Source organism: Vipera ursinii (genome assembly GCF_947247035.1).
Source record: "Vipera ursinii genome assembly, chromosome: 1".
NCBI classification, from domain to species: domain Eukaryota; kingdom Metazoa; phylum Chordata; class Lepidosauria; order Squamata; family Viperidae; genus Vipera; species Vipera ursinii.
The window spans coordinates 71,673,190-71,692,671 of record NC_139512.1 but is presented as its reverse complement, the minus strand read 5'-3'; the positions used below and the strand labels follow the sequence as shown (position 1 = coordinate 71,692,671).

At 38.5% G+C, this 19,482-nt stretch overlaps 1 protein-coding gene across 1 annotated transcript in view; it reads left to right on the top strand.

The window, feature by feature from the left end:
• The window catches only part of GALNT16 (polypeptide N-acetylgalactosaminyltransferase 16), a 199,989-nt gene that overhangs the window by 74,433 nt on the left and 106,074 nt on the right, over window positions 1–19,482 (top strand). Inside the window, exon 2 of the mRNA XM_083348504.1 lies at window positions 8,911–9,086. Within this exon, the coding sequence (XP_083204630.1) occupies window positions 8,911–9,086 (176 nt within the window). The remainder of the gene's footprint in view (window positions 1–8,910; window positions 9,087–19,482) is intronic.

Sequence of the window (19,482 nt, the reverse complement as noted above, 5' to 3'; positions counted from 1 at the left end):
AGGAGGGAACTTTATCAAAATCACACAACAAGCTGAGATTTGCCCATCTGGGTAGAGGAAAGGAACAGAAAGCAGGTCCTAAATAAAAGGTAAAGGTAAAGATTCCCCCACACATGCGTGCTAGTTGTTTCCAACTCTAGGGCCGGTGCTCATCTCTGTTTCAAAGCCGAAGAGCCAGCGCTTGTCCGAGGACGTCTCCGTGGTCATGTGGCCGGCATGACTAGATGCCAAAGGCGCATGGAACACTGTTACCTTCCCACCGTAGTGGTCCCTATTTTTCTACTTGCATTTTTACGTGCTTTCGAATTGCTAGGTTGGCAGAAGCTGGGACGAGTAACAGGCGCTCACTCTGTTACGCGGCACTCGGGATTTGACCCACCAAACTGCCGACCTTCTGATCGAGAAGCTCAGCGTCCTAACCCACTGAGCCACCGCGTCCCTTGCAGGTCCTAAATAGTACCTAGCAAATTATGAATACATGGAGATTGTGATTAGGACTGTACTGTAGAGGAAGTGTTCAACTGGCACATCCCATTTTCTAGAGCATCTTCAGTGTCAATTGCATCCTTGTCCTGCTGGTGCTTTTAAATTTTTAAAAAATGACAGGAGATCCAATTATAGATCTTCCCTATCATATCTAGTTTGGGACTCAGAAATCACAAATGAAATTATAAATATTGATCTTTGAAAATAATGATAAACTCTAAGATTCTGGAGGCAGAATCACAGAAAAAGCTTGAGAATGGTAAACTGATTCTTTCCTGTCTGTCACTTCCACATTTAAAAGAGATTAGTACAGAATGTTATATATACTAGGCAGGTCTTTCATTCTAGCTGTCAGTTGTGTAGAAGACAACTTCATATCCTGGCCCATAACCTACCTTCTCCTAGCAGCAATACTCTTCTTTTCTCTGATGTTTTACAAAGTCAAGGAACATTAAGTTACCTGTCCTATCTCAATGGGCTGCTAGCAGTCAATGAAGGACCCCCCTCCAACTCTCATGTAAATATTATATTCAGTTTGGGGATTATCTGCCCTATCAGGAAGCTGCCCAAATTTATTTATTTATCAAACAAATTTATATAGTCACCCAACTCACACATAGGTGACTCTGGGGGACTTACAACATTCAAAAAATCCACCATATAAGAAAAGTAAGTAAGAAAAACCGCCCCACTCTGCATGGTAGCAACCAATCACATCAACCACTTGATAGGCACCATCTCCATTCATCGTCCTCAGACAAAATCACGTTTTTAGATCCTTTTCAAAGAGCAATAGGGTGAGGGCCAATGATGTCTTAGGGGGAATGATGTTCCATAAAGAAGGGACCATCATTGAAAAGGCACTTTTTCATGATCCCACCAGATGCATATATCTGATCAATGATACTCATGACATGCCCTGCCTTTCCTTTCTAGTGGGCTAGGTGGATGAAATAGGGTTGAAGTCATCCTTTTTACAGCTTAGCCCCAATAAAGGAAACAACCAGCATCTTGAACTGTACATGGAAGCAGACTGGAAGCCAGAGCAGTTCCTGCACAAGAGATGACACATGCATAAGTCTAGGCTTTTACGTTAATTACATTAATGTTAATTTTAAATGTCAATGTTCATTTCATTGTCCAAGATCCTATACTGAGTGTTCTGTTACAAACATTCTATGAAATCAGAGACAGAGTACCCAGAAAAACGTTTCTTTGGTTGTGAAACCCACATGTGTGGAATGGAACAGGAAGGAGGAAGGGGAGATAACAGGAAGGAAATAGAAATTATAGGTGATGAAGGAACTATGCAGATGCTAATAAAGAGTGTCCTCAAAATACACTGCTCATCATACTTGGCAGCACCAAGAAGAAAAAGCCTTGGTGGAGCAGTGGGCTGATGCCTCCTTAAGTAATACCAGCTGCCTGCAATTAGTGCAGGTTCGCATCCCACCAGGCTCAAGGTTGACTCAGCCTTCCATCCTTCTGAGGTAGGTAAAATGAGGACCCAGATTGTTGGGGGCAATTAAGCTGACTTTGTAATAATGCCGCTTGGGGTGTGTGTGTGTGAAAGCCCTAATAAGCAGCATATACATAGAATGAAGGCTACTGCTAAGCTTGTAAGCCGCCCTGAGTCTTCGGAGAAGGGCGGGATATAAATGTAATTAAAATAAAAAAATAATAAAAATAAAAAAGCCCATCAATTCTACACTTCCCAGAGCTGTTTGTCTGTTGAGTGGGGTCTTATTTTCCAGCTGGAAACTGGGTTTGAAACAATTTAGAACTATGAACAGACCAAGAGTAGGTGTTCATGCCTCGTTTACCAATTAACCTATGGTTTAACATTATATGATGGTGTCTTGGGTTTCTTTTACTGAAGGATAAATACTTGGTTCCATTTGCTTTTGTTTGCAACCAACTAGAATAACTATGGCTGTTTTTTCCATTATTTTCCTGAATAAGGTCAGAGCAAACTGTGTGTTATGAATCTGGCTTGTCTGAATAAACTACAATTAAAACTAAATGCATTTCCAGTAGATACAGAAACCAACTCTTGTTAGCAAAGGACCTAATGGGACAGGAATAGAAGAGAAGGGAGAAGGTTTGCATATATACAGTATGAAACAATGGGTTTAGCATTGTATTTGAATGAGTTCAAAGCCTAATGCTTCTTCCTGCTGTGGTCAATTAATAATGTCTGTGCCATAGTATCTTTAGATCGCTGTATTGCTCAAAATAAATTGATGGAAGACAGTGGAAAGTGAAGAAGCTATTGAAGGCAATCGTTAAAAGGCAGGTTTTAATTTGCATTCCAGAAGCATGAGCAGACAGTGAAAGAACTTCTGACTAAGCAATATTTCTGGGACACAAGACAGGGCAAACAGAAAGATCACAGAAGAGTTCAGTCAGCTGAAATAATTGCAGATTCATAACTAGTATTGGATGGCCATCTTGTATGACCCGTGGTGTTGCAATGGTTAGAATGCAGTATTGCAAGCTAATTCTGCTGACTGCCAGAGTTTTGATTCTGACCGGTTCAAGGTTAATTCAGCCTTCCATCCTTCCAGGGTTGGTAAAATGAGGATCTATCTAGATCAGGGGTGTCAAACTCACAACATCACGTGACATACCATGATGTATCATGACTTTTTTTCCCCTGCCAGCAATGGGGTGGGCGCGGTTTCGCTATGACGCATCCGGCCCTCAGGCTGGCAGTTTGACACCCCTGATCTAGAATGTTGGGGCAATATGCTGACTCTGTAAACCAGAGTTTCCCAACCTTGGCAATGTTAAGACAACTGGACTTCAACTCCCAGAATTCCCCAGCCAGCCATGCTGGCTGGGGAATTCTGGGAGATGAAGTCCAGCCGTCTAAACATTGCCAAGGTTGGGAAACCCTGCTGTAAACCACTTAGAGAGGGCTGTAAAGCACTGTGAAGTAGTATATAAGTCTAAGCCAGGGCTCTTCAAACCTGGCCCTTTTATGACTTGTGGAATTCAACTCCCAGCACGCTGGCTGAGGAATTCTGGGAGCTGAAGCCCACAAGTCATAAAAGGGCCACATTTGAAGACCCCTGGTCTAAGCACTATTGCTATTGCTATTATGTTTTCCTGAGCATGGTGCCTTTTCCAGGGAAATTAGCCACTCAGGACCTTTTTATGAGAAGATATTCTTTTAGAAACTGAATTATTCCAGCCTCCACAACTTGTTCCTCTTGGTTGTGTTGGAGCTACAGCCCTTATCAATGCCAGACATGCCTTGAAGTAAGACCTGAACTAAAATATAATAAATGAAACAGGAGAAAAGCAGGCTAACAGCTAAGAGAACAAATTGATAGCCGTGTTTGTCCTGGAACCACAGTTCATAGAGTCAAAATCAAGGAGAAAGCTGAGATGACTTTTTTTTCTTGGAGATCAGATAAAAAACAAAAGTAGTAAAAAGCATACTCTGTCAGATAAAAATGCTAAAACATCTCCCAATGCTTTGGAATGGAATATTTTCAGATATTGGAGAGCCAATGAGAATCAGATACAACAAATGAATTAGGATATTTTTGCTTCAAATTTCTATTAAGCCCTCTTAATTTACTTGATAGCATTTCTGTATGAATACAATTGGATAATGCTCTACAATCACATTTTTTTCCTGTTCTGTTCAATTGTATCTGATTCTCAGAGACTGTCTGGACAAGCCCCTGCCCTTTTCTTGGGAAGTTTTTTCAGGAGTGATTTGTCATTGCCTCCTTCCTGGGGCTGAGAGAGAATGACTGGCCCAGGTAGCTTTGTGCCTAAAACTAACTAGAACTCAGAATCTCCCAGTTGCTAGACTGATGCCTTAACCACTACACACTAAACTGGCCTGTGCATACCACTATGAACAAAAACCAGAAAATTAATGACTTAAAGCCTTTTCTATCATCACTGTAATGCTAACTGTACCAGGGAGATGGGCAATTAAGATTTTTGATATATAAAATAAATAACTGAGAAAAATCCAGGAAATAGCTTGTAAAAAGCCATCTCCAGACTCCTCTGTTTTCAGTCAAAAGAACTATGACCACAGGAAATTTGCTATGAAAGTCTCTATATAAACATTGATTGTTTAGGTGCCATCAAGTCATTTTCAACTCCTAGTGATCACTTAGATTTTTTTTCTATGACAATCTGTCACTAACCTGCTTTACCAGGTCTCCCAATGGTGCACTCATCACCACTGTAACTGACGTCATCCATCTTGATGCTAGTCATCTTCTTTTTCTCTTACCTTCCACCTTTTCTAACATTAGAGCCTTTTCTAAAGAGCTGAATCTTCACATAATGTGATTGAAGTAAGATAATTTGAGCCTAGTTATTTGTGCCTTAAGTAAGAACTCTGGATCATTTTGTTTGGTGACGCATCAGTTTGTTTTCTTGGGTGTCCATGATATTCTGAGGAGACTTTTCCAACACCAAAGTTCAAATACTCTTCCTATCCTGCTCAATTTTCACTTCAACAGAGGGTTATCAAGAATATCATGGCTTGCATGATTCTGATCTTTGCAGGTCTAGACACATCACAGCATTTGAATTTCTTTTCCAAGTTTTTAATGGCTGCTTTACCAAATGCTGGCCTGTGGTGTATTTCTTAACTGCTTGTTCCTTTATGTTTGATGGTTGATTCTGAAAGGCAGAAGTTATATACCATTTCAATATTTTCATTGCCAGTTCTAAGGCTGGTTGTTATCGGAAGATCAATTAATTTTAAACTGAAATTCTCATCATAATTCTGTCCCTCTCATTTCGATAAATCTCATTAAAGAAGATTTTGTGAGAAGCTTGCTTAGGAGAAATATTTTCAGTTTGGAGCAGCTGCTTAAACTTGACAGTCACACAACGCTAAGGCAATATTCTTGTCTTCATTATTATTTTGATACAACAATACTTGAACAATTCTTGGGCCTTTTCTTCACTAGTCACTCATCACATCTTCTAGAATCACTCAACCATAAGAATAATGAAGATTATTAGGCTTCATACCATCTGCAGAAACAAATATATTCCATGGCAGATTTGAATATATTGCCATGCATGTGGGAGTCAATCAAACTGCCATTGTCAGATGGTTTTCCTAACCTCCCTCCCATGCATTTTTCTTTGAGACCCACACTTTAAAAGTACAAAACTATTGAGAGTGCTTGTATAAAGATTTTGTGTATGTGTGTGGGGGGCTACATTGACAGCCTTTATCAGCTGTGAAAGGAAAATCCTTTCTACAAAAAATAAATAAATATTTAATTATTTTGCCTCTGGTATTTCCAAAGATCAGGAAGGAAGGCCAGCAAATGTTTGCAGATAAAACCGTATACAGGCATTGATATGTTTGTCAACTTGTCCAATACCTTTTCTTAAAACTGACGATAATTGTTTCAGACATTTGAAAAGAAGAAAAGGCTGAAATGTCAAAAGTAAACAGTTCAATTCTAGGGTATTTCTCAAATGTAATTCTATATAAGTTCATCCATCTTAAATCGGTATCATCTTAGATATTTTTCATTTATCAGCTGTTTTTCTACTTGAAATTCTAACCTTTTCTGATAACTTATTTTTAATCAATTTGCTGCTAGTAATAGTTTTCAGAAAATGGTTTATACAGTCTTCTTCACAAAAGTGTAGTTTTCTTTCCAAGTGGTCTTTAGCTAACAACCATTCAATCAGCATCTGTTCAAAGTTACAACACTGCTGAACGAGGAGACTTACAGCTGGTAGTTGAACTTGTGACTGTCATAATATCCCCATGGTCATGTGATGGTGATTCAGGTGCTTGGCAACTGGTTTGCAATTAAGATGGCCTCAGCATCCCATGGTCATGTGATCACCACTGGCGACCTTCACAGCTTCCAACAAGAAAAGTCAATGGGGAAGTTGCCAGGAGAGAGCAAATGGTGATCATGTGATGTCATGCTTACCAACCACACACAGGATTTGTCTAATGACTGCAACTGGAACTTCTGGAATTACAATCATTGGTTGGTGTGGTCACATGACATTGCATTTTGTGGCTGTATCACTTAGTAACAGAGTTCCCTGTCCCAATTACCATTGTTAACTTATACTACTTATATTTCCACTGCATTAAAAAGGATGAAAGCTGTGCACACTATTTACACCAGTTTTCATTTTGCATTCTCATGTATAGTTGACAGGACCTACACTAAAGTCAATTGGGCAACAGTCATTCAGAAATCAGCTTATTTTAAGTGTTTTAAAATAAAAAGGAAGACTGCAATAAAGCCAGAAGAAAAGATATGGATTTTCTATACGGTTTGTTGAATCACCATAGGATGCATTTTCCCTGGCTATTCATTAGGAAACTTTTCTTAAATCTATTTTCACTCTATGAATAAGTTCTGGATAGATATTGACAACAAGGTCAACAATTACTATCTTCAACCATTTTAACAAACGTTACTCATCATTAATATGTTCTAGTGTCTCTCAGTAAATCTGTACATCCCTATATTGCATCTAACCATCTTATCCTAACAATGAGGTTCATTTCAGCATACAGGAGATGAAAGTAGTTATTGTACTGACAGAAGGATGATAATGAAGCAGTGATGAAGGAGGAGAAATGCATACTGCATCATATATCCGTGGGACTGTAAATTGTGAAGCAAACATTTCCTTTTCTTTGAACAGATTTAGTAGACTTTTGACAATTATCCTTTCAGGTCAAAGTAGTTGACCAGATAAGTGATTCTACATTAACCTTTACCAATTTAATGCTCCTCAGATGTAATGGGCCATATTTCTTAGAATTCATTCTTAGCTGAAGTTGATGTTGGTTAGGAATTTAGGAAGAAAAAGGCCATCTATGTGGCAGCACCTAGCTGACCATGACTTTTTAAAAAAACATTAAGTAGGATAGTATTTGGATGGGAACCATAAAGGCCACTGATTGGACCAGAAAACTGAAAAAAACAACCTTCTGGGTAGGAAAAGACATACGAATTCCATATTGTTGCTAAAAGTGTCCAGAGATATAAGTTGTGTGTATCATTCAAAATATAGGTGTATACCCTAAACAAAGGCTTTTCAACCTTTTCACCCATTGTACCACTTTTAGGATACGGCAACATCCGAGTACCACCAGTTGCCTAGCAAGGTGTCAAAAACTTGATGACGAAAAAAAAAGGAAAAAAGTGATGAAGTACATGTAGTCTTTGACTTACAACAGTTCACTTAGTGACTATTCAAAGTTATAATGGCACTGAAAAAAGTGCCCCCCAAGCCACAGCCGTGCAAGACACCTGCCTGCCTGCCTGCCGGCGCTCTTCCTCCTGTCCAAGGTTTTCATTGTTGTGAGCATTTATGTTGAGGATTGGCATCGGGGGTGGGGAATTTGGTTTTTATTCCCCCCCCCCATCTGCTGGGTGGTTGCCGCAGGTTTTGGTCACCTCACATGACCCTGGGACACTGTGACCATCATAAATATGAATCAATTGCCAAGCATTTGAATCTAAATCACAAGACCCTGGAGATGCTGCAACATTCCAGCTGATTGGTGCTTCTTCTGGGCTCAGCAGAAGCACCAGGATCAGTGCCGAGCTCCAGCTGGAGCCTGGCGCTGATCCTGGCACTTTCACTGAGCCCTGACAGCCCCAAAGAAGCACCGATCAGCTGGAAAATGGCACTGATCCTGGTGCTTCTGCTGAGCCCTGACAGCCCTGCAGCTCCAGCCATCTCTCGCTCAGGCTTGTGCGGTGCTGCCACTGGTTCAACTCATTCCCTTCCCCTTCTACCACTTTTCTACGATGGTCGCGTACCACCTGCCAGGTGCCAATGTACCACAGGTGGTACCCGTACCACTGGTTGAAAAGCCCTGCCCTAAACTGAAGTCCGCAATATTTTAAATGTATTACTGTGAAGTTCAGCCCACTGAAAACCGATTTGGTTGTAGGAATTAAGGCAATGGTCTAGAAACTGAGAGACTGTAAGTTCTAGTCCTGCCTTAGGCACAAAGCTAGCTAGGTGACCTTGAGCCACTTGCTTCTCTCAGCCCCAGGAAGCAGGCAATGGCAAACCACCTCCCAAAACCTTACCAAGAAAACTGCAGGGACTTGTCCAGGCAGCCATCAGATTTCAGAACTGATTCAAAGGAACACAAAAAAGGAGGCCTACTAAAATAAAAGAATATAAGTATACAAAAGTTTTGACAAGAATAGAAGCAAGCATAGTCTTCATTTCTTCTGCATGAGCATAATCGATCAGCCAGTGATTGGGTTGGCAAAATAAATTTCTGTGCTTCATTTTATCCCCAAAATAAAACTTTGCACATATTACTTTGTAAATCTTTTTCTGGCTCTCAATAGAGCATCACTTTACTTGTATCCTAAAAGGCTTCTCCTTTATAGGACTAACTTTTAACTCTGTCTCTTTCTCCAGACATCCAAGCCACCACAAGCTGAGAAAAATGGCTTAAGAGGATTTGATGAAAAGGCCTATGTATCCTCAAAGCTGCTGAAGGCGGGAGAAGACCCTTATCGTCAACATGCTTTCAATCAGTTGGAGAGTGACAAACTGAGTAGTGACCGGCCCATTAGAGACACTAGACATTACAGGTACTGTAGTACAGATGGGTATGGATTGTAATCAATACTTTGTACCATGGAGTCTCTTGACCTAATTTTTGGGGCATTTTTAATTTTGAAAGATGGAAAAATATTATCTGTATCCCACCAGAGAAAGGACTTCTCATCCTTAATGCAGACTGTTTTATTTATTTTAACATGTGGATATAGTTAATGTAAGGATGTCATAGAAAATGGAAACATTATTTAACATTTAAGCAAATCTCTAGAAATATGATAATGTAATGAACTGGGCCAGATGGTTATGTATATTTAGTTTCTATTAAGGATCCTATTAAATAGTAACTAGTAAAAAGCCAAGTAATGAGCTTTTCTACACAACACAATTATGCTCTGACAGTACCATTATTTTTCTGCCCTGTCTCTATGTTGTTGCCTTCATCTCAGCTCCAGCCCCTGAGTGAAATAAACCAAAATTATCTTTGATTGGATCAGCATTAGAAATGTATTACAGTATATATGTTTTATTTTGATATGGTCCAATGGTAAACTCAAGATGCATATAAAATCTGCAGGCTTTGTCATTTATCATTTTGGAGGAAAATCAGGTGATTGGCAGTAACTGGAAACAGAGGCAATATAGACAGGGTAGGAACTGACAGTGGAGATGGCCAATTTCATGCCAGTATAGAAGGGGTCCCCAAGCCCTGGTCCCCAGCCTGCTATCGGCTCGCAGCCCATTTGGAACCAGGCTGCACAAGTGATAGGTGAGCATGTAAAGTTCCATTTGCTCACGCACAGAAGTAAGTTGTATGTGTGAAACCATCATGGTCAACTGTGGACAGCCTATTGAGTAAATTGGAAAAGTGTTCAGCTCAGTGTTTTTTTCAGTCTTTCCTGGTCTTCGGTCAGGTTCGACCCATTCAATGAGAGTAAGGGGAGCATCCAGATTTAGAAAAATCATAAAGCTGACTTTATAGCATTGAAGGACTCTGTGGTGGTATGCACACCTGCACAATGTTCCACCTTCTCTGCTTTCCTGTGTTGCCAGCCTTACTTGCAGTGCTGTGTGTGCTTTGGACTGTGGGTACTTAAACTTGTCTTTCCTTGAGACAGATGATGGATCATTCTGCCAGTCTGCCTAGTTCTTGACCTGGAGGGCTGCTGAAATGGTTTTGTGGTTTTCATCAAACCAGTCTTGATGGGCCCAGGTTTTCAGTCCAAGTATAGTTGTTGCAGTCTGTGTGATGAAATCTTTAAATTGTGTTTACTTTTCACAACAGGTTTCTAGAAGTGGTAAATTGCTGGAGTGTTTTATGGCCTGTTGCCTGGGTAATTTCTGCCGATCATGTATAATGGGATGTAGTTGGCATGCTTTGGGTCCTATCAGTTAAATGATGGATCTTCTCTGACTGTGCCTGCAGTCTGGAGCAGCTTTCTCCCAGTCATTGGTATGGCACCTATTTGGCCCTTGTTTACATAGACTCTAAAAACCAACTGTTTCCCCCAGGCCTTGGCAGCCCTTTAATGGGAATGTTTTATATTTGGGATGTACATTTTATTGTCTTTCTGACATTTATTGCTCATTTTTGTTATATTGTTTTGAACTCTTTCTAATACTATATACCACCCCCAGTTGTTATGGAATCAGTCAGCTTTAGACAATTAACAAAAGTGCAAAACAAAGAATCTCTTCCTAAAATGCAACTGACCGAAGTTATTTTGGATCAGCCATGGGGCTAACAATAATACAAAAAAGTAGGTCCTCTTACCAATAATTTTGCAACAAATTCTTAGGAATGATTTGTCTGCAACATCTCTGTTTATCATACAACTTTGTCATGGGGTGGGTGTATGTGTGTATGTGTGGGTCTCCTTTGAGCTCTTGTTTCAGCTGTGACGGCATCAGATAATTCCTCAGAACATCTAGGCTACCTCAAAATTAATTCAAATTATGCTTTGGATTCTATGTTCCCAGCACAGCTACACAGCCAGAAATCTCCCCTTTTTATAGAGTTTGCTGCCATAGATTGTGCCCAAATTGGAGACCATCTGTAAGTTCTAGTCCAGCCTTAGGCATGAAAAATCAGCTGGGTGACTTTGGGCCAGCTGCTCATTTCACAGTTGCTGTTATGAGGAGAATAGGTGGAATAATAAATACTGGCATATTTGCTACCTTAAGTTGTACATGAAAAGGAGGATTAAACAAAACCAGTTGCCCATTCTTGCAGGTTGGCAGGTATGCTGTAGTTCAGGTATGTAGCCTTGGCTTTGCATGACAGAAGTTGGTTCCTAGTTTCTGAGAAGAACTCCAATAAAAAATCTGGGTTACTTTGCTTATCAGAGTAGACAACAGGCTGCTATTTTAGAACATGGGCTTCTGAGAAATTATCTGAAGTTGGCACTGGGTTACTTTTAAAATCCCCTTAAATAGGGATAGATAGATAAAAAAATATCTGACTGGATATTTTAGGCTTCAGTTCCCCTGATTTTCAGTCCAAATGAGCATTTGACATTTTTTTAGTATATTTTATTGATTTTTTAGAATAATAATCTTTAGTGCTTAGTATACAACATGTTGTCTGGGTTCCTATATTTAACAACAGTCAATAATAGTTAATTTCTATACTTTCATAATCAACATATTAACTAGAAATACTTTTCCTAGTCCTCTCTTCTTCCAACAGTGTTCTCCTTTTACCAACATTAAACAAATATAATCCTTAATACTATCAATACATACAAATTTAAATATAAACATTTTTCTAATATTTCACAATAACATCAATATGTAATGTCTTTTCTAATCAGCTTATTTTACAGTTGCATTTGCACAAAATTATCTTATGTAAATCCTGTTTTCAGAACTCTTATTTAAGCTTAGTTTCCCTCAGTAATCAAAACATTTCTTGTCAGTTATGGTTTTCTCAAAATTGATTATATTTAAATATCCAAAATATTTCATACATTTAAATCATCCCAATATTTGTACATTTCCCATATCAGAAAAAAAGAAAGAAAAAAACTATACAACTTATAAATCACATTTCTCTTACTGTAAAACCTCTTCATTTCCAAAATTTAACTATTCTTTTAATCATATTTAGACAAATGCTTGGTCATATGATACTCTACCTGGTATGCCAAGTCATCTCTCTTAAGTCTGGTTCTTGCCTGTTCTTATTTAAGCTTAGGTTCCCTTCAGTATTCAAAACATTTCTTATCAGTTATAGTTTTCTCCAGTTGATTAATTTTCTCCAAGTTGAATATCCAAAACATTTCATTCATTTAAATCATCTCATTATTTTTAAATTTCCCATATCAAAAAGCAGTACTATACTACTCATAAATCACATCTCTCTTACTATAGATTCGTATCCAAAATTTAAGTATTCTTTTAACCATTTCAAACAAGTGTTTAGTCATGTAGTACTCCATCTGATAAGTCAAATCATCTCTCTTGAGTCCAGCTCTCACTTTCTTTTCTTGCTTTGCAGCTTTCCAAGCCAGTGTATTCAGCTTGCCATATGATTCTTCCTGTATTTTTGTAGGTGTTGTTAGGAATGGGAAAAACAAACTGAGTAAGGTGCTTTTGAGGGGGAGTTTTGCTCATTTATACTTGTTAAGAAGCTTCCACTTTTCTTCTCTTTCAATTTCTCCTTCCATTTTTTGTCCCCGAGACTCTAGTAGTTCTCCTGACAGCTCTATTGTTCATTTTATCAAATCTTATTTCTTGTCTCCAGGTTTGTTTTATTGTTCTGAAAAATGAAATATCTCTTCCGTTTCCAATATTATAGCAAAATCTTGTAAATTTTTCTTTGTCTGTGTTAAGTTGTGGTTTTCTTCATTTGTAGCCTCCAAATCACTTTCCTCTAGTTTTGTTCTGATTTCTGATTTGTTTGTTCATTCTTTATCACCATTTTCTGAGAATTTTTTAATTGTGAGCTTAGGTAAAAAAAAGTGATCATTTATATCTTCAAAGTTATTTTTAATCTCATTATGATTAAAATTCATTGTTGTTTGAATTAGTTGCAACATAGCGTATGTTTCATTCTGGAAAATATTTGTCTTATCTTGAAGTATTTCTCCTGCAGATCTCTGATGTTCCACACTGGGGATTTTAGAAAAGAATATTGCATGTGATTTCTTACCATTTTAATTGTATATGCAACCTCCATTTTCATCAAACCAACCAGTCTTAAATTGTCTTATCTTTATAAACAATCCAAAATGTTCAGTAATTTAAAAACAATCCAGTAATTTCCCCCTTAGAAGAATAGCCAAAAGGTCAAAGTTTTTCTTTCTCTGCAGACTATTCTTAAACTTAAATATCACAGCTCAGTAAGTATTTATAGTCCAGGAAGGTCAGCAGTTTTCATAAACAATTGTATTTCTCATTCTGCAATAGATAGCCCAGTGTGTTTTCTTTCTTCTGTTCCCAGCTGTTCTATGTTTAGCTAGGAATCCTTGAGGATCAAAGAAATAAAAGCTCTCTTTTTCTGGGTATCTTGCCAATTTCTGAGGCAGAAGAGCTATAGTTCTATACTCTATTGCACCACTAGATGTTAGTGTCTGTTTATTTTCCAGCTTTTAAAATGAAAAGATTATTTTTTTGTAATTCCGTCAATATTCTTTTAAGTAGAAAATCTTAACAATTTCCATAATTTTCAGTTTTATCCAAATTATAGCTTTACATTAGTCCATTTCAATGTATTTCTGTCCCCCATAAAAATTAAATCTCTGCTTCTGTCTATGGAAGGATGGAGTTATAGTCCCTCCTCCTTCTCACTTTTGGAGGTTTTTTTTTTTTTGCTTCTTGCGGATCTTTTCCAGGAAATCAGTTTCAGAACAGAGAAGAGAAGATCACTATTCTCACCCAGCTCCAACATGCTGTTCACAGTTGTTTTTAGTTGGTGCTTTTGGACTTCGGATGCCAGTAGCTTGGGCTAGTTACCAGAGTGCAGCTAGCCTTTCTCCTGTTGGGTTGGAGGACTTCCCCTGGATCAAATGGATCTATTGCCATTGTTCCATGATCATTTGGGTTCCCTTCCTTCTTCGTAACCTCTCTGGGGTGACTTTTGATCCATTTAGGGTCTCCAGGCAAGGCGAAACCAGCCGTAGGGTGCGGAGCGTCACAATCCCTTGGCTGCATTGCTATGATGCAAAACCGGAAGTCCTGAGCATTTAACATTTCTGATAAGCATCAGCTATGCTCAGAGAAAATGTATCTGTGCATACATGTATTCCCAGACTAACTGGCAAGGTCTTCAGAGTTATAGCAACTATTCTTTTCTTCTCATAATCTGAGCAATTTAACCTGTCTGGGTAGGTTAGCAATATGAAGAATGAATGAGTTTACTATAGTCTTATATTATTGTGTCTTCCAAAGACATTAATTTTCTATCTTTTCAGCCAAGAGTGTGTAATTACCTGTTTTCCACAACACTTTGTTTTTAAATGTCCTAGAAAGTCACTGATGGATCAAATAACAAATGATACTATCATATTTCAACACAATTTTTAGTATTTGTCTTCTTCCATAACTGGCAGTCCTACAACTGATTTTCCACATTTATAAAAATCACTTCTTAATTATAGCATATTGCTCCAATTTGTCAAATGTTATATAGACCCTTCAGTTGATTAGAAAAATGAGAGACTATTGTTCCAGCTATGAAAATATGTTAATCTGTTTATTCAATTTATAACCCATATTTTCTCTGCAATTGTGCTCACGAAGTTAATAAAATACAGAATAGAATGCAGGCTTATAAACAAATAAAAACAGATCAATGAACAACCCATGGTTTAAAAAAAGTGGTTAAAGCCCACACTTGAATAATAATAATAATTAATAAAGATTCAGGATCTGAGTTGATCACCGAGACCAAAAATTTATTCTTCCAAGCTTTCAGGCTCATGCTGGAGCCCATCATCAGGGGATTTTTCTTCCTCCAGAATATGTGCCCTGGGCTGTTCTATGTATCGTATTTATATGGTGCTTGGTTTTGTGTGTGTGTGTGTGTGTGTGTGTAGATTTTAGCTGTTAATTAGGGTGTTGATGATTGTCATTGATTGTTGTTTTCTTGTGCTGCTGTGACCTTGGCTTCTAAGAGTCTGATAAACTGGTAGTAAATCATCACTCCTGCTGACTGACAAGGGGCTCATTTCCCAGGCTTCAATCATTTCTCTGGATATTTTTGACCTTGCTTGGCCAACAATTGTAGTAGCTGCGAAATTGAATGCATGTCCTTGTTCATTGTACTGTGAGCAATGAGTTCAGGTCTCTTTATCTAACTGCTCACTGGTGTTCTCATAGTCTCATAGCTTCTCATAGTTCTCATAGTTCTCATAGTTTCCTCCCTGTCTGTTCCACAAGTAGTTGCAGGGGCTATCCATTCTGAGAATCCAGTAAATTACATTTAAAGTTTCTCCCACCTCCAAACATAGCTGTGATTCAAACTACTATCTCCAAATGTAGTTGTGATTTAAACTACCACATTCTGTAGATTCATTTGGTTTGAAATAGGGATTCAGATCAGTTTTTGCAGCCTTTACCTGCCCTTTCTTGGCAAGCAAGTCCAAAATAAGAGCAGTAAATAAGAAAGTCTTTTCTCACAGTCCTGTCAAACAGGCTGCTAATGATGCTAGGAGAGAAAAATAAGGCTCTCTTGTGAATTGTTATTGAGGCCCGGAAATAGTCTGATGACCACTGAAGGTCCTATGTGACAAGAAGTTAGGGCTATCACATCTAGGCTGCAAAAATCTGAATGAACATTAGATGACAACAAAGAGTTAGAGGTTTTGTTGGCTTTTTGATGTCATATAGCTTCTTTTGTAGGGAAAGAAGTCTTATGCTTCTTATATCTGGCCTTGATTAAAAGTGCACTGGCAGCAGTCTAGAGGTTTTCAGACTGGACAAGAAGTCACAAAAGCAAACCAGGGTTCTCTGAAGGCATATAGGTTTTAAACTGATGGAAAATGCCAACCGCCCCCCCCCCCCGGCCTCTCCTTATTTTCTTTCTGACTTCCCCAGGTCCAGCTGAAATTCTAAAGGACATGTATACTCTGGGCAATTTGGGACCCTATTTATTACAGTCCCAGATGAAATGGTAAAGTTACATTCATGGGAGATCTCTCAGTTGAAGATATGGCTCAGGAATAGATGGAGTGGGGCTGCATCTTCTGCCCTGTTAGCTTTTCACTTTAAAGGTCTGGGGGAGGCTACATCTCTTTCTGGTTTTTGTCTTCTATATTCAATGCAGCTACCATCTCCAAAATTCCTTTGGGTGGTATCCAGTTAATGTTTTCTGGCTCATGAAATGTTTTCTATTAGTTGGTAACCATAGTTTCCTCATTTGGATGAACAAGGAAGCTCTGGTTAATTAAATATTATCCTTATCTGATCATTTTGCTACAAAGGAGGAAAGGGGTTACATGTACAGGTGTATGACTCATTCTGAATGTGCCCTGTATTAAGAAAAGAGCACATTACATCTGACACTACAAAGGGCCAGATTTTTTTTTAAAAAAAAAAACCACCCAGAGGCTTATTACACTGAGATACAATCTTCTGAAACTTCTATTATCTTCTATTAGGTTTTCATTGCAATTGATGTCTGAGATATTTAAGCTTTACATTGATATTGATTTTAAAAATATGGATTTTTGTTCATTTTTCTTTCACAATTTCTTTGGAACATTATATGACCAATTAGAAAAAAAATCAGAAAATCCATACATTTCCCTTCTGAGAACAACCATTTATGAGACTGACAATATGAATACCAGTCTGTTTTTCCATTATTATCTTTGTAAGCCATTTCTTTTATATCCTTGAAACTGATCTATTGTTTTAGAGAGTAGGAATGTTCAAAAATAAGAGAGCTTGATATATATTTTTTTTATTGGAATGCTTGTTTCAAGGTCAGAATAGTTGTTTTGAATGTTCTTTGAGTCCTGCCAGCCGGACTCACATTGCCCTCATACGCTGGCTTGAAGCCTTTGGTTAACAAGTAAATATTCTTGCTTGCCAGCTGTAATACAAAGATGAAGGGGAATTTTGTCTTGAATCATATTGGATGTCTCTGACGCCCAGATCATATTGCTTGTGAGATGCCTTCTAGATGGAGAATAATATGATTCACTTGCTTGCCTCTTCAGTCCCTGCTGCGTATTGCCACATTGGATAGAAGTCAATGTGGTCCCCTGCTATGTTTCTAATGCCCATGCCACTTGAATAACAGTTTGCTTCAGCTATGATTCCTCCCACAATCTTCCATCCAATTTTATCCAGCTCTCAATCCTCCTTTATGTATGGTCTATCCCAGCCTGGCTGCCTGCAGGCTAGATAGACAGAACTTGAACACCTTTGCTAAGCTTTATGTCATTACTCGTCTGCCTGAACTCAGCTGTTCAGAGTTACAGAATCAAATCAAATATGAATCAATGTAATCAATTAATGAACCTCAGCCTCAGAGTAGACGATCTAGCATAGAATGTGTACACATGCACATGGACCCATATACTTAAATTAACCTGGCCAGCACAGTGTATTTTCAAAACAGCTCCATTATACTGGTTATAGCTTGTTTTTTGCCATTTGTTTTAAATTGTAATTATTTGAGCTTTGGCAATGGTATCCATTGCTATTTCTGAATGCATTTAAAATACAAACATTCTGTGGTTTTAGTTGGTTTGCTCAAATTTTGATGTGTATGTAAATGGTACACATACTTACACCTTAGAGCTGTTGAATTTTCAGACTAGAATGTAATTAGTCTATGCTGGGCCCGCTGAATGTTTATTTATTTTTAGAACTGTGCGTTTTCTGCAAAGACATGATGGTGTGATCTACTGTACTGAGTTTGTCTTTTTGATCTGTTGGAGCTTCAGGATTTAAAAAGACTTTAATATACCATGTGTATATGTGTGGATGTGTGTATGCATGATTGTCTATTTAATATACCATGTGTATATGTGTGGATGTGTGTATGCATGATTGTCTATGAATACCTGGTACAGGTTGCAATCATACTTAGCCTTCACTGTTTTTTTGCAGCCATGATCTGGTATGTTTTTTTAAAAATCCCTTTTTATCTTTGTTTCTTTTTTAATATTTAATATATACATAAACACACACACACACTATGTGTGTGTGTGTGTATGTGCTCATTAGTCCTTTGTGTTGTAACGACCTGGGTAATGGGCCATGTGATGACATCCTGAGCTCTATTGTAGTGATTTCCTGAGTTCTGTGTTGAAATATCCTGGGTGGTTTGCTGTGTTGTGATATCCCGGGTTTTAGCATTGTAACCTCCTGAATTCTGTGATGTAATGTCCCGAGCAGAAGGTTGTGGTGTAACATCCCGGGCTTTGGTTTGGCTTCGGGTTTGCGGTCTAGCCCTGTGTTCATGGCATTTGTCAGTTTGCTTTGTGTGGGGGTCAGGGGGGTACAGCAGCTGGAGATGCCGCCGAGGTTTGGCTTCTGAATGGTGGTAGCATTTTGTCTATGGGGTGGGTTTGGGTTTGAGTCTGGTGAGGGTGATTGGTGGTGGTGTCCTGTGTTGTTGTGGGTCCGGTGTTGGTTTTCGTGGCTGGGACTCGTTTGTTGACTAGGGCTAATTTCCAGATGTCTGGTAGGCGGGAGGTATCATCACATTTATTCATGTTGTAGGGGTGTTTCTCTATTTCGATGGCTTCCATAATTATTCTCTTGTTGTAGTGTTCAGTTTTGGAGATTAATTTCGTTCCTTCGTTCCTTCCACACATCCCCACCAGTATTTATAGAGAGATGGCAGCTCCGATCACGCTTCGCTTGCACAAGCACGAAACCGAAGACACCAGCCTGAAGATGACGAGTGGGACCTCGTCGAAATTATATATATAGAAGGAAGCTGAAGCCACCAGCCTGAGGATGACGGATGGGATTCCGTCGAAACGTTGCTCCTACACCCTCAATTCTACGCGGGAAAAAACCTGAATGACCAAAGATCCATATATATATATATATATATATATATATATATATATATATATATATATATATATATATATATATATATATATAAACACACACTCTGTGTTTGTGTGTGTGTGTGTGTGTGTGTATCAAACTGTAGAAATATCAGCATTTTCTTCTGCAATTTCAAATTTTATCCCACTGGAACTCAGTCAACGCAGAAAATTTGGGTGGAACATTTTGAATGGGACTGAGTTGAAAATAAACCACCTTTTCTCTTTTGACTCTATTGTAGATATCAGCCTATTGTCAATTTTCCCATTATTTATGCCCTTCTGAAGTTGTGCACAAATAAGCTCTGACTTAGTTAGACAACATTTTTGGAAATGATTAGCCCTTGCCTTCTTGCCAGGGATAAAAGAAAGTGGCTGGTCCAAAGTCGCCCAGCTGGCTTTGTGCCTAAGG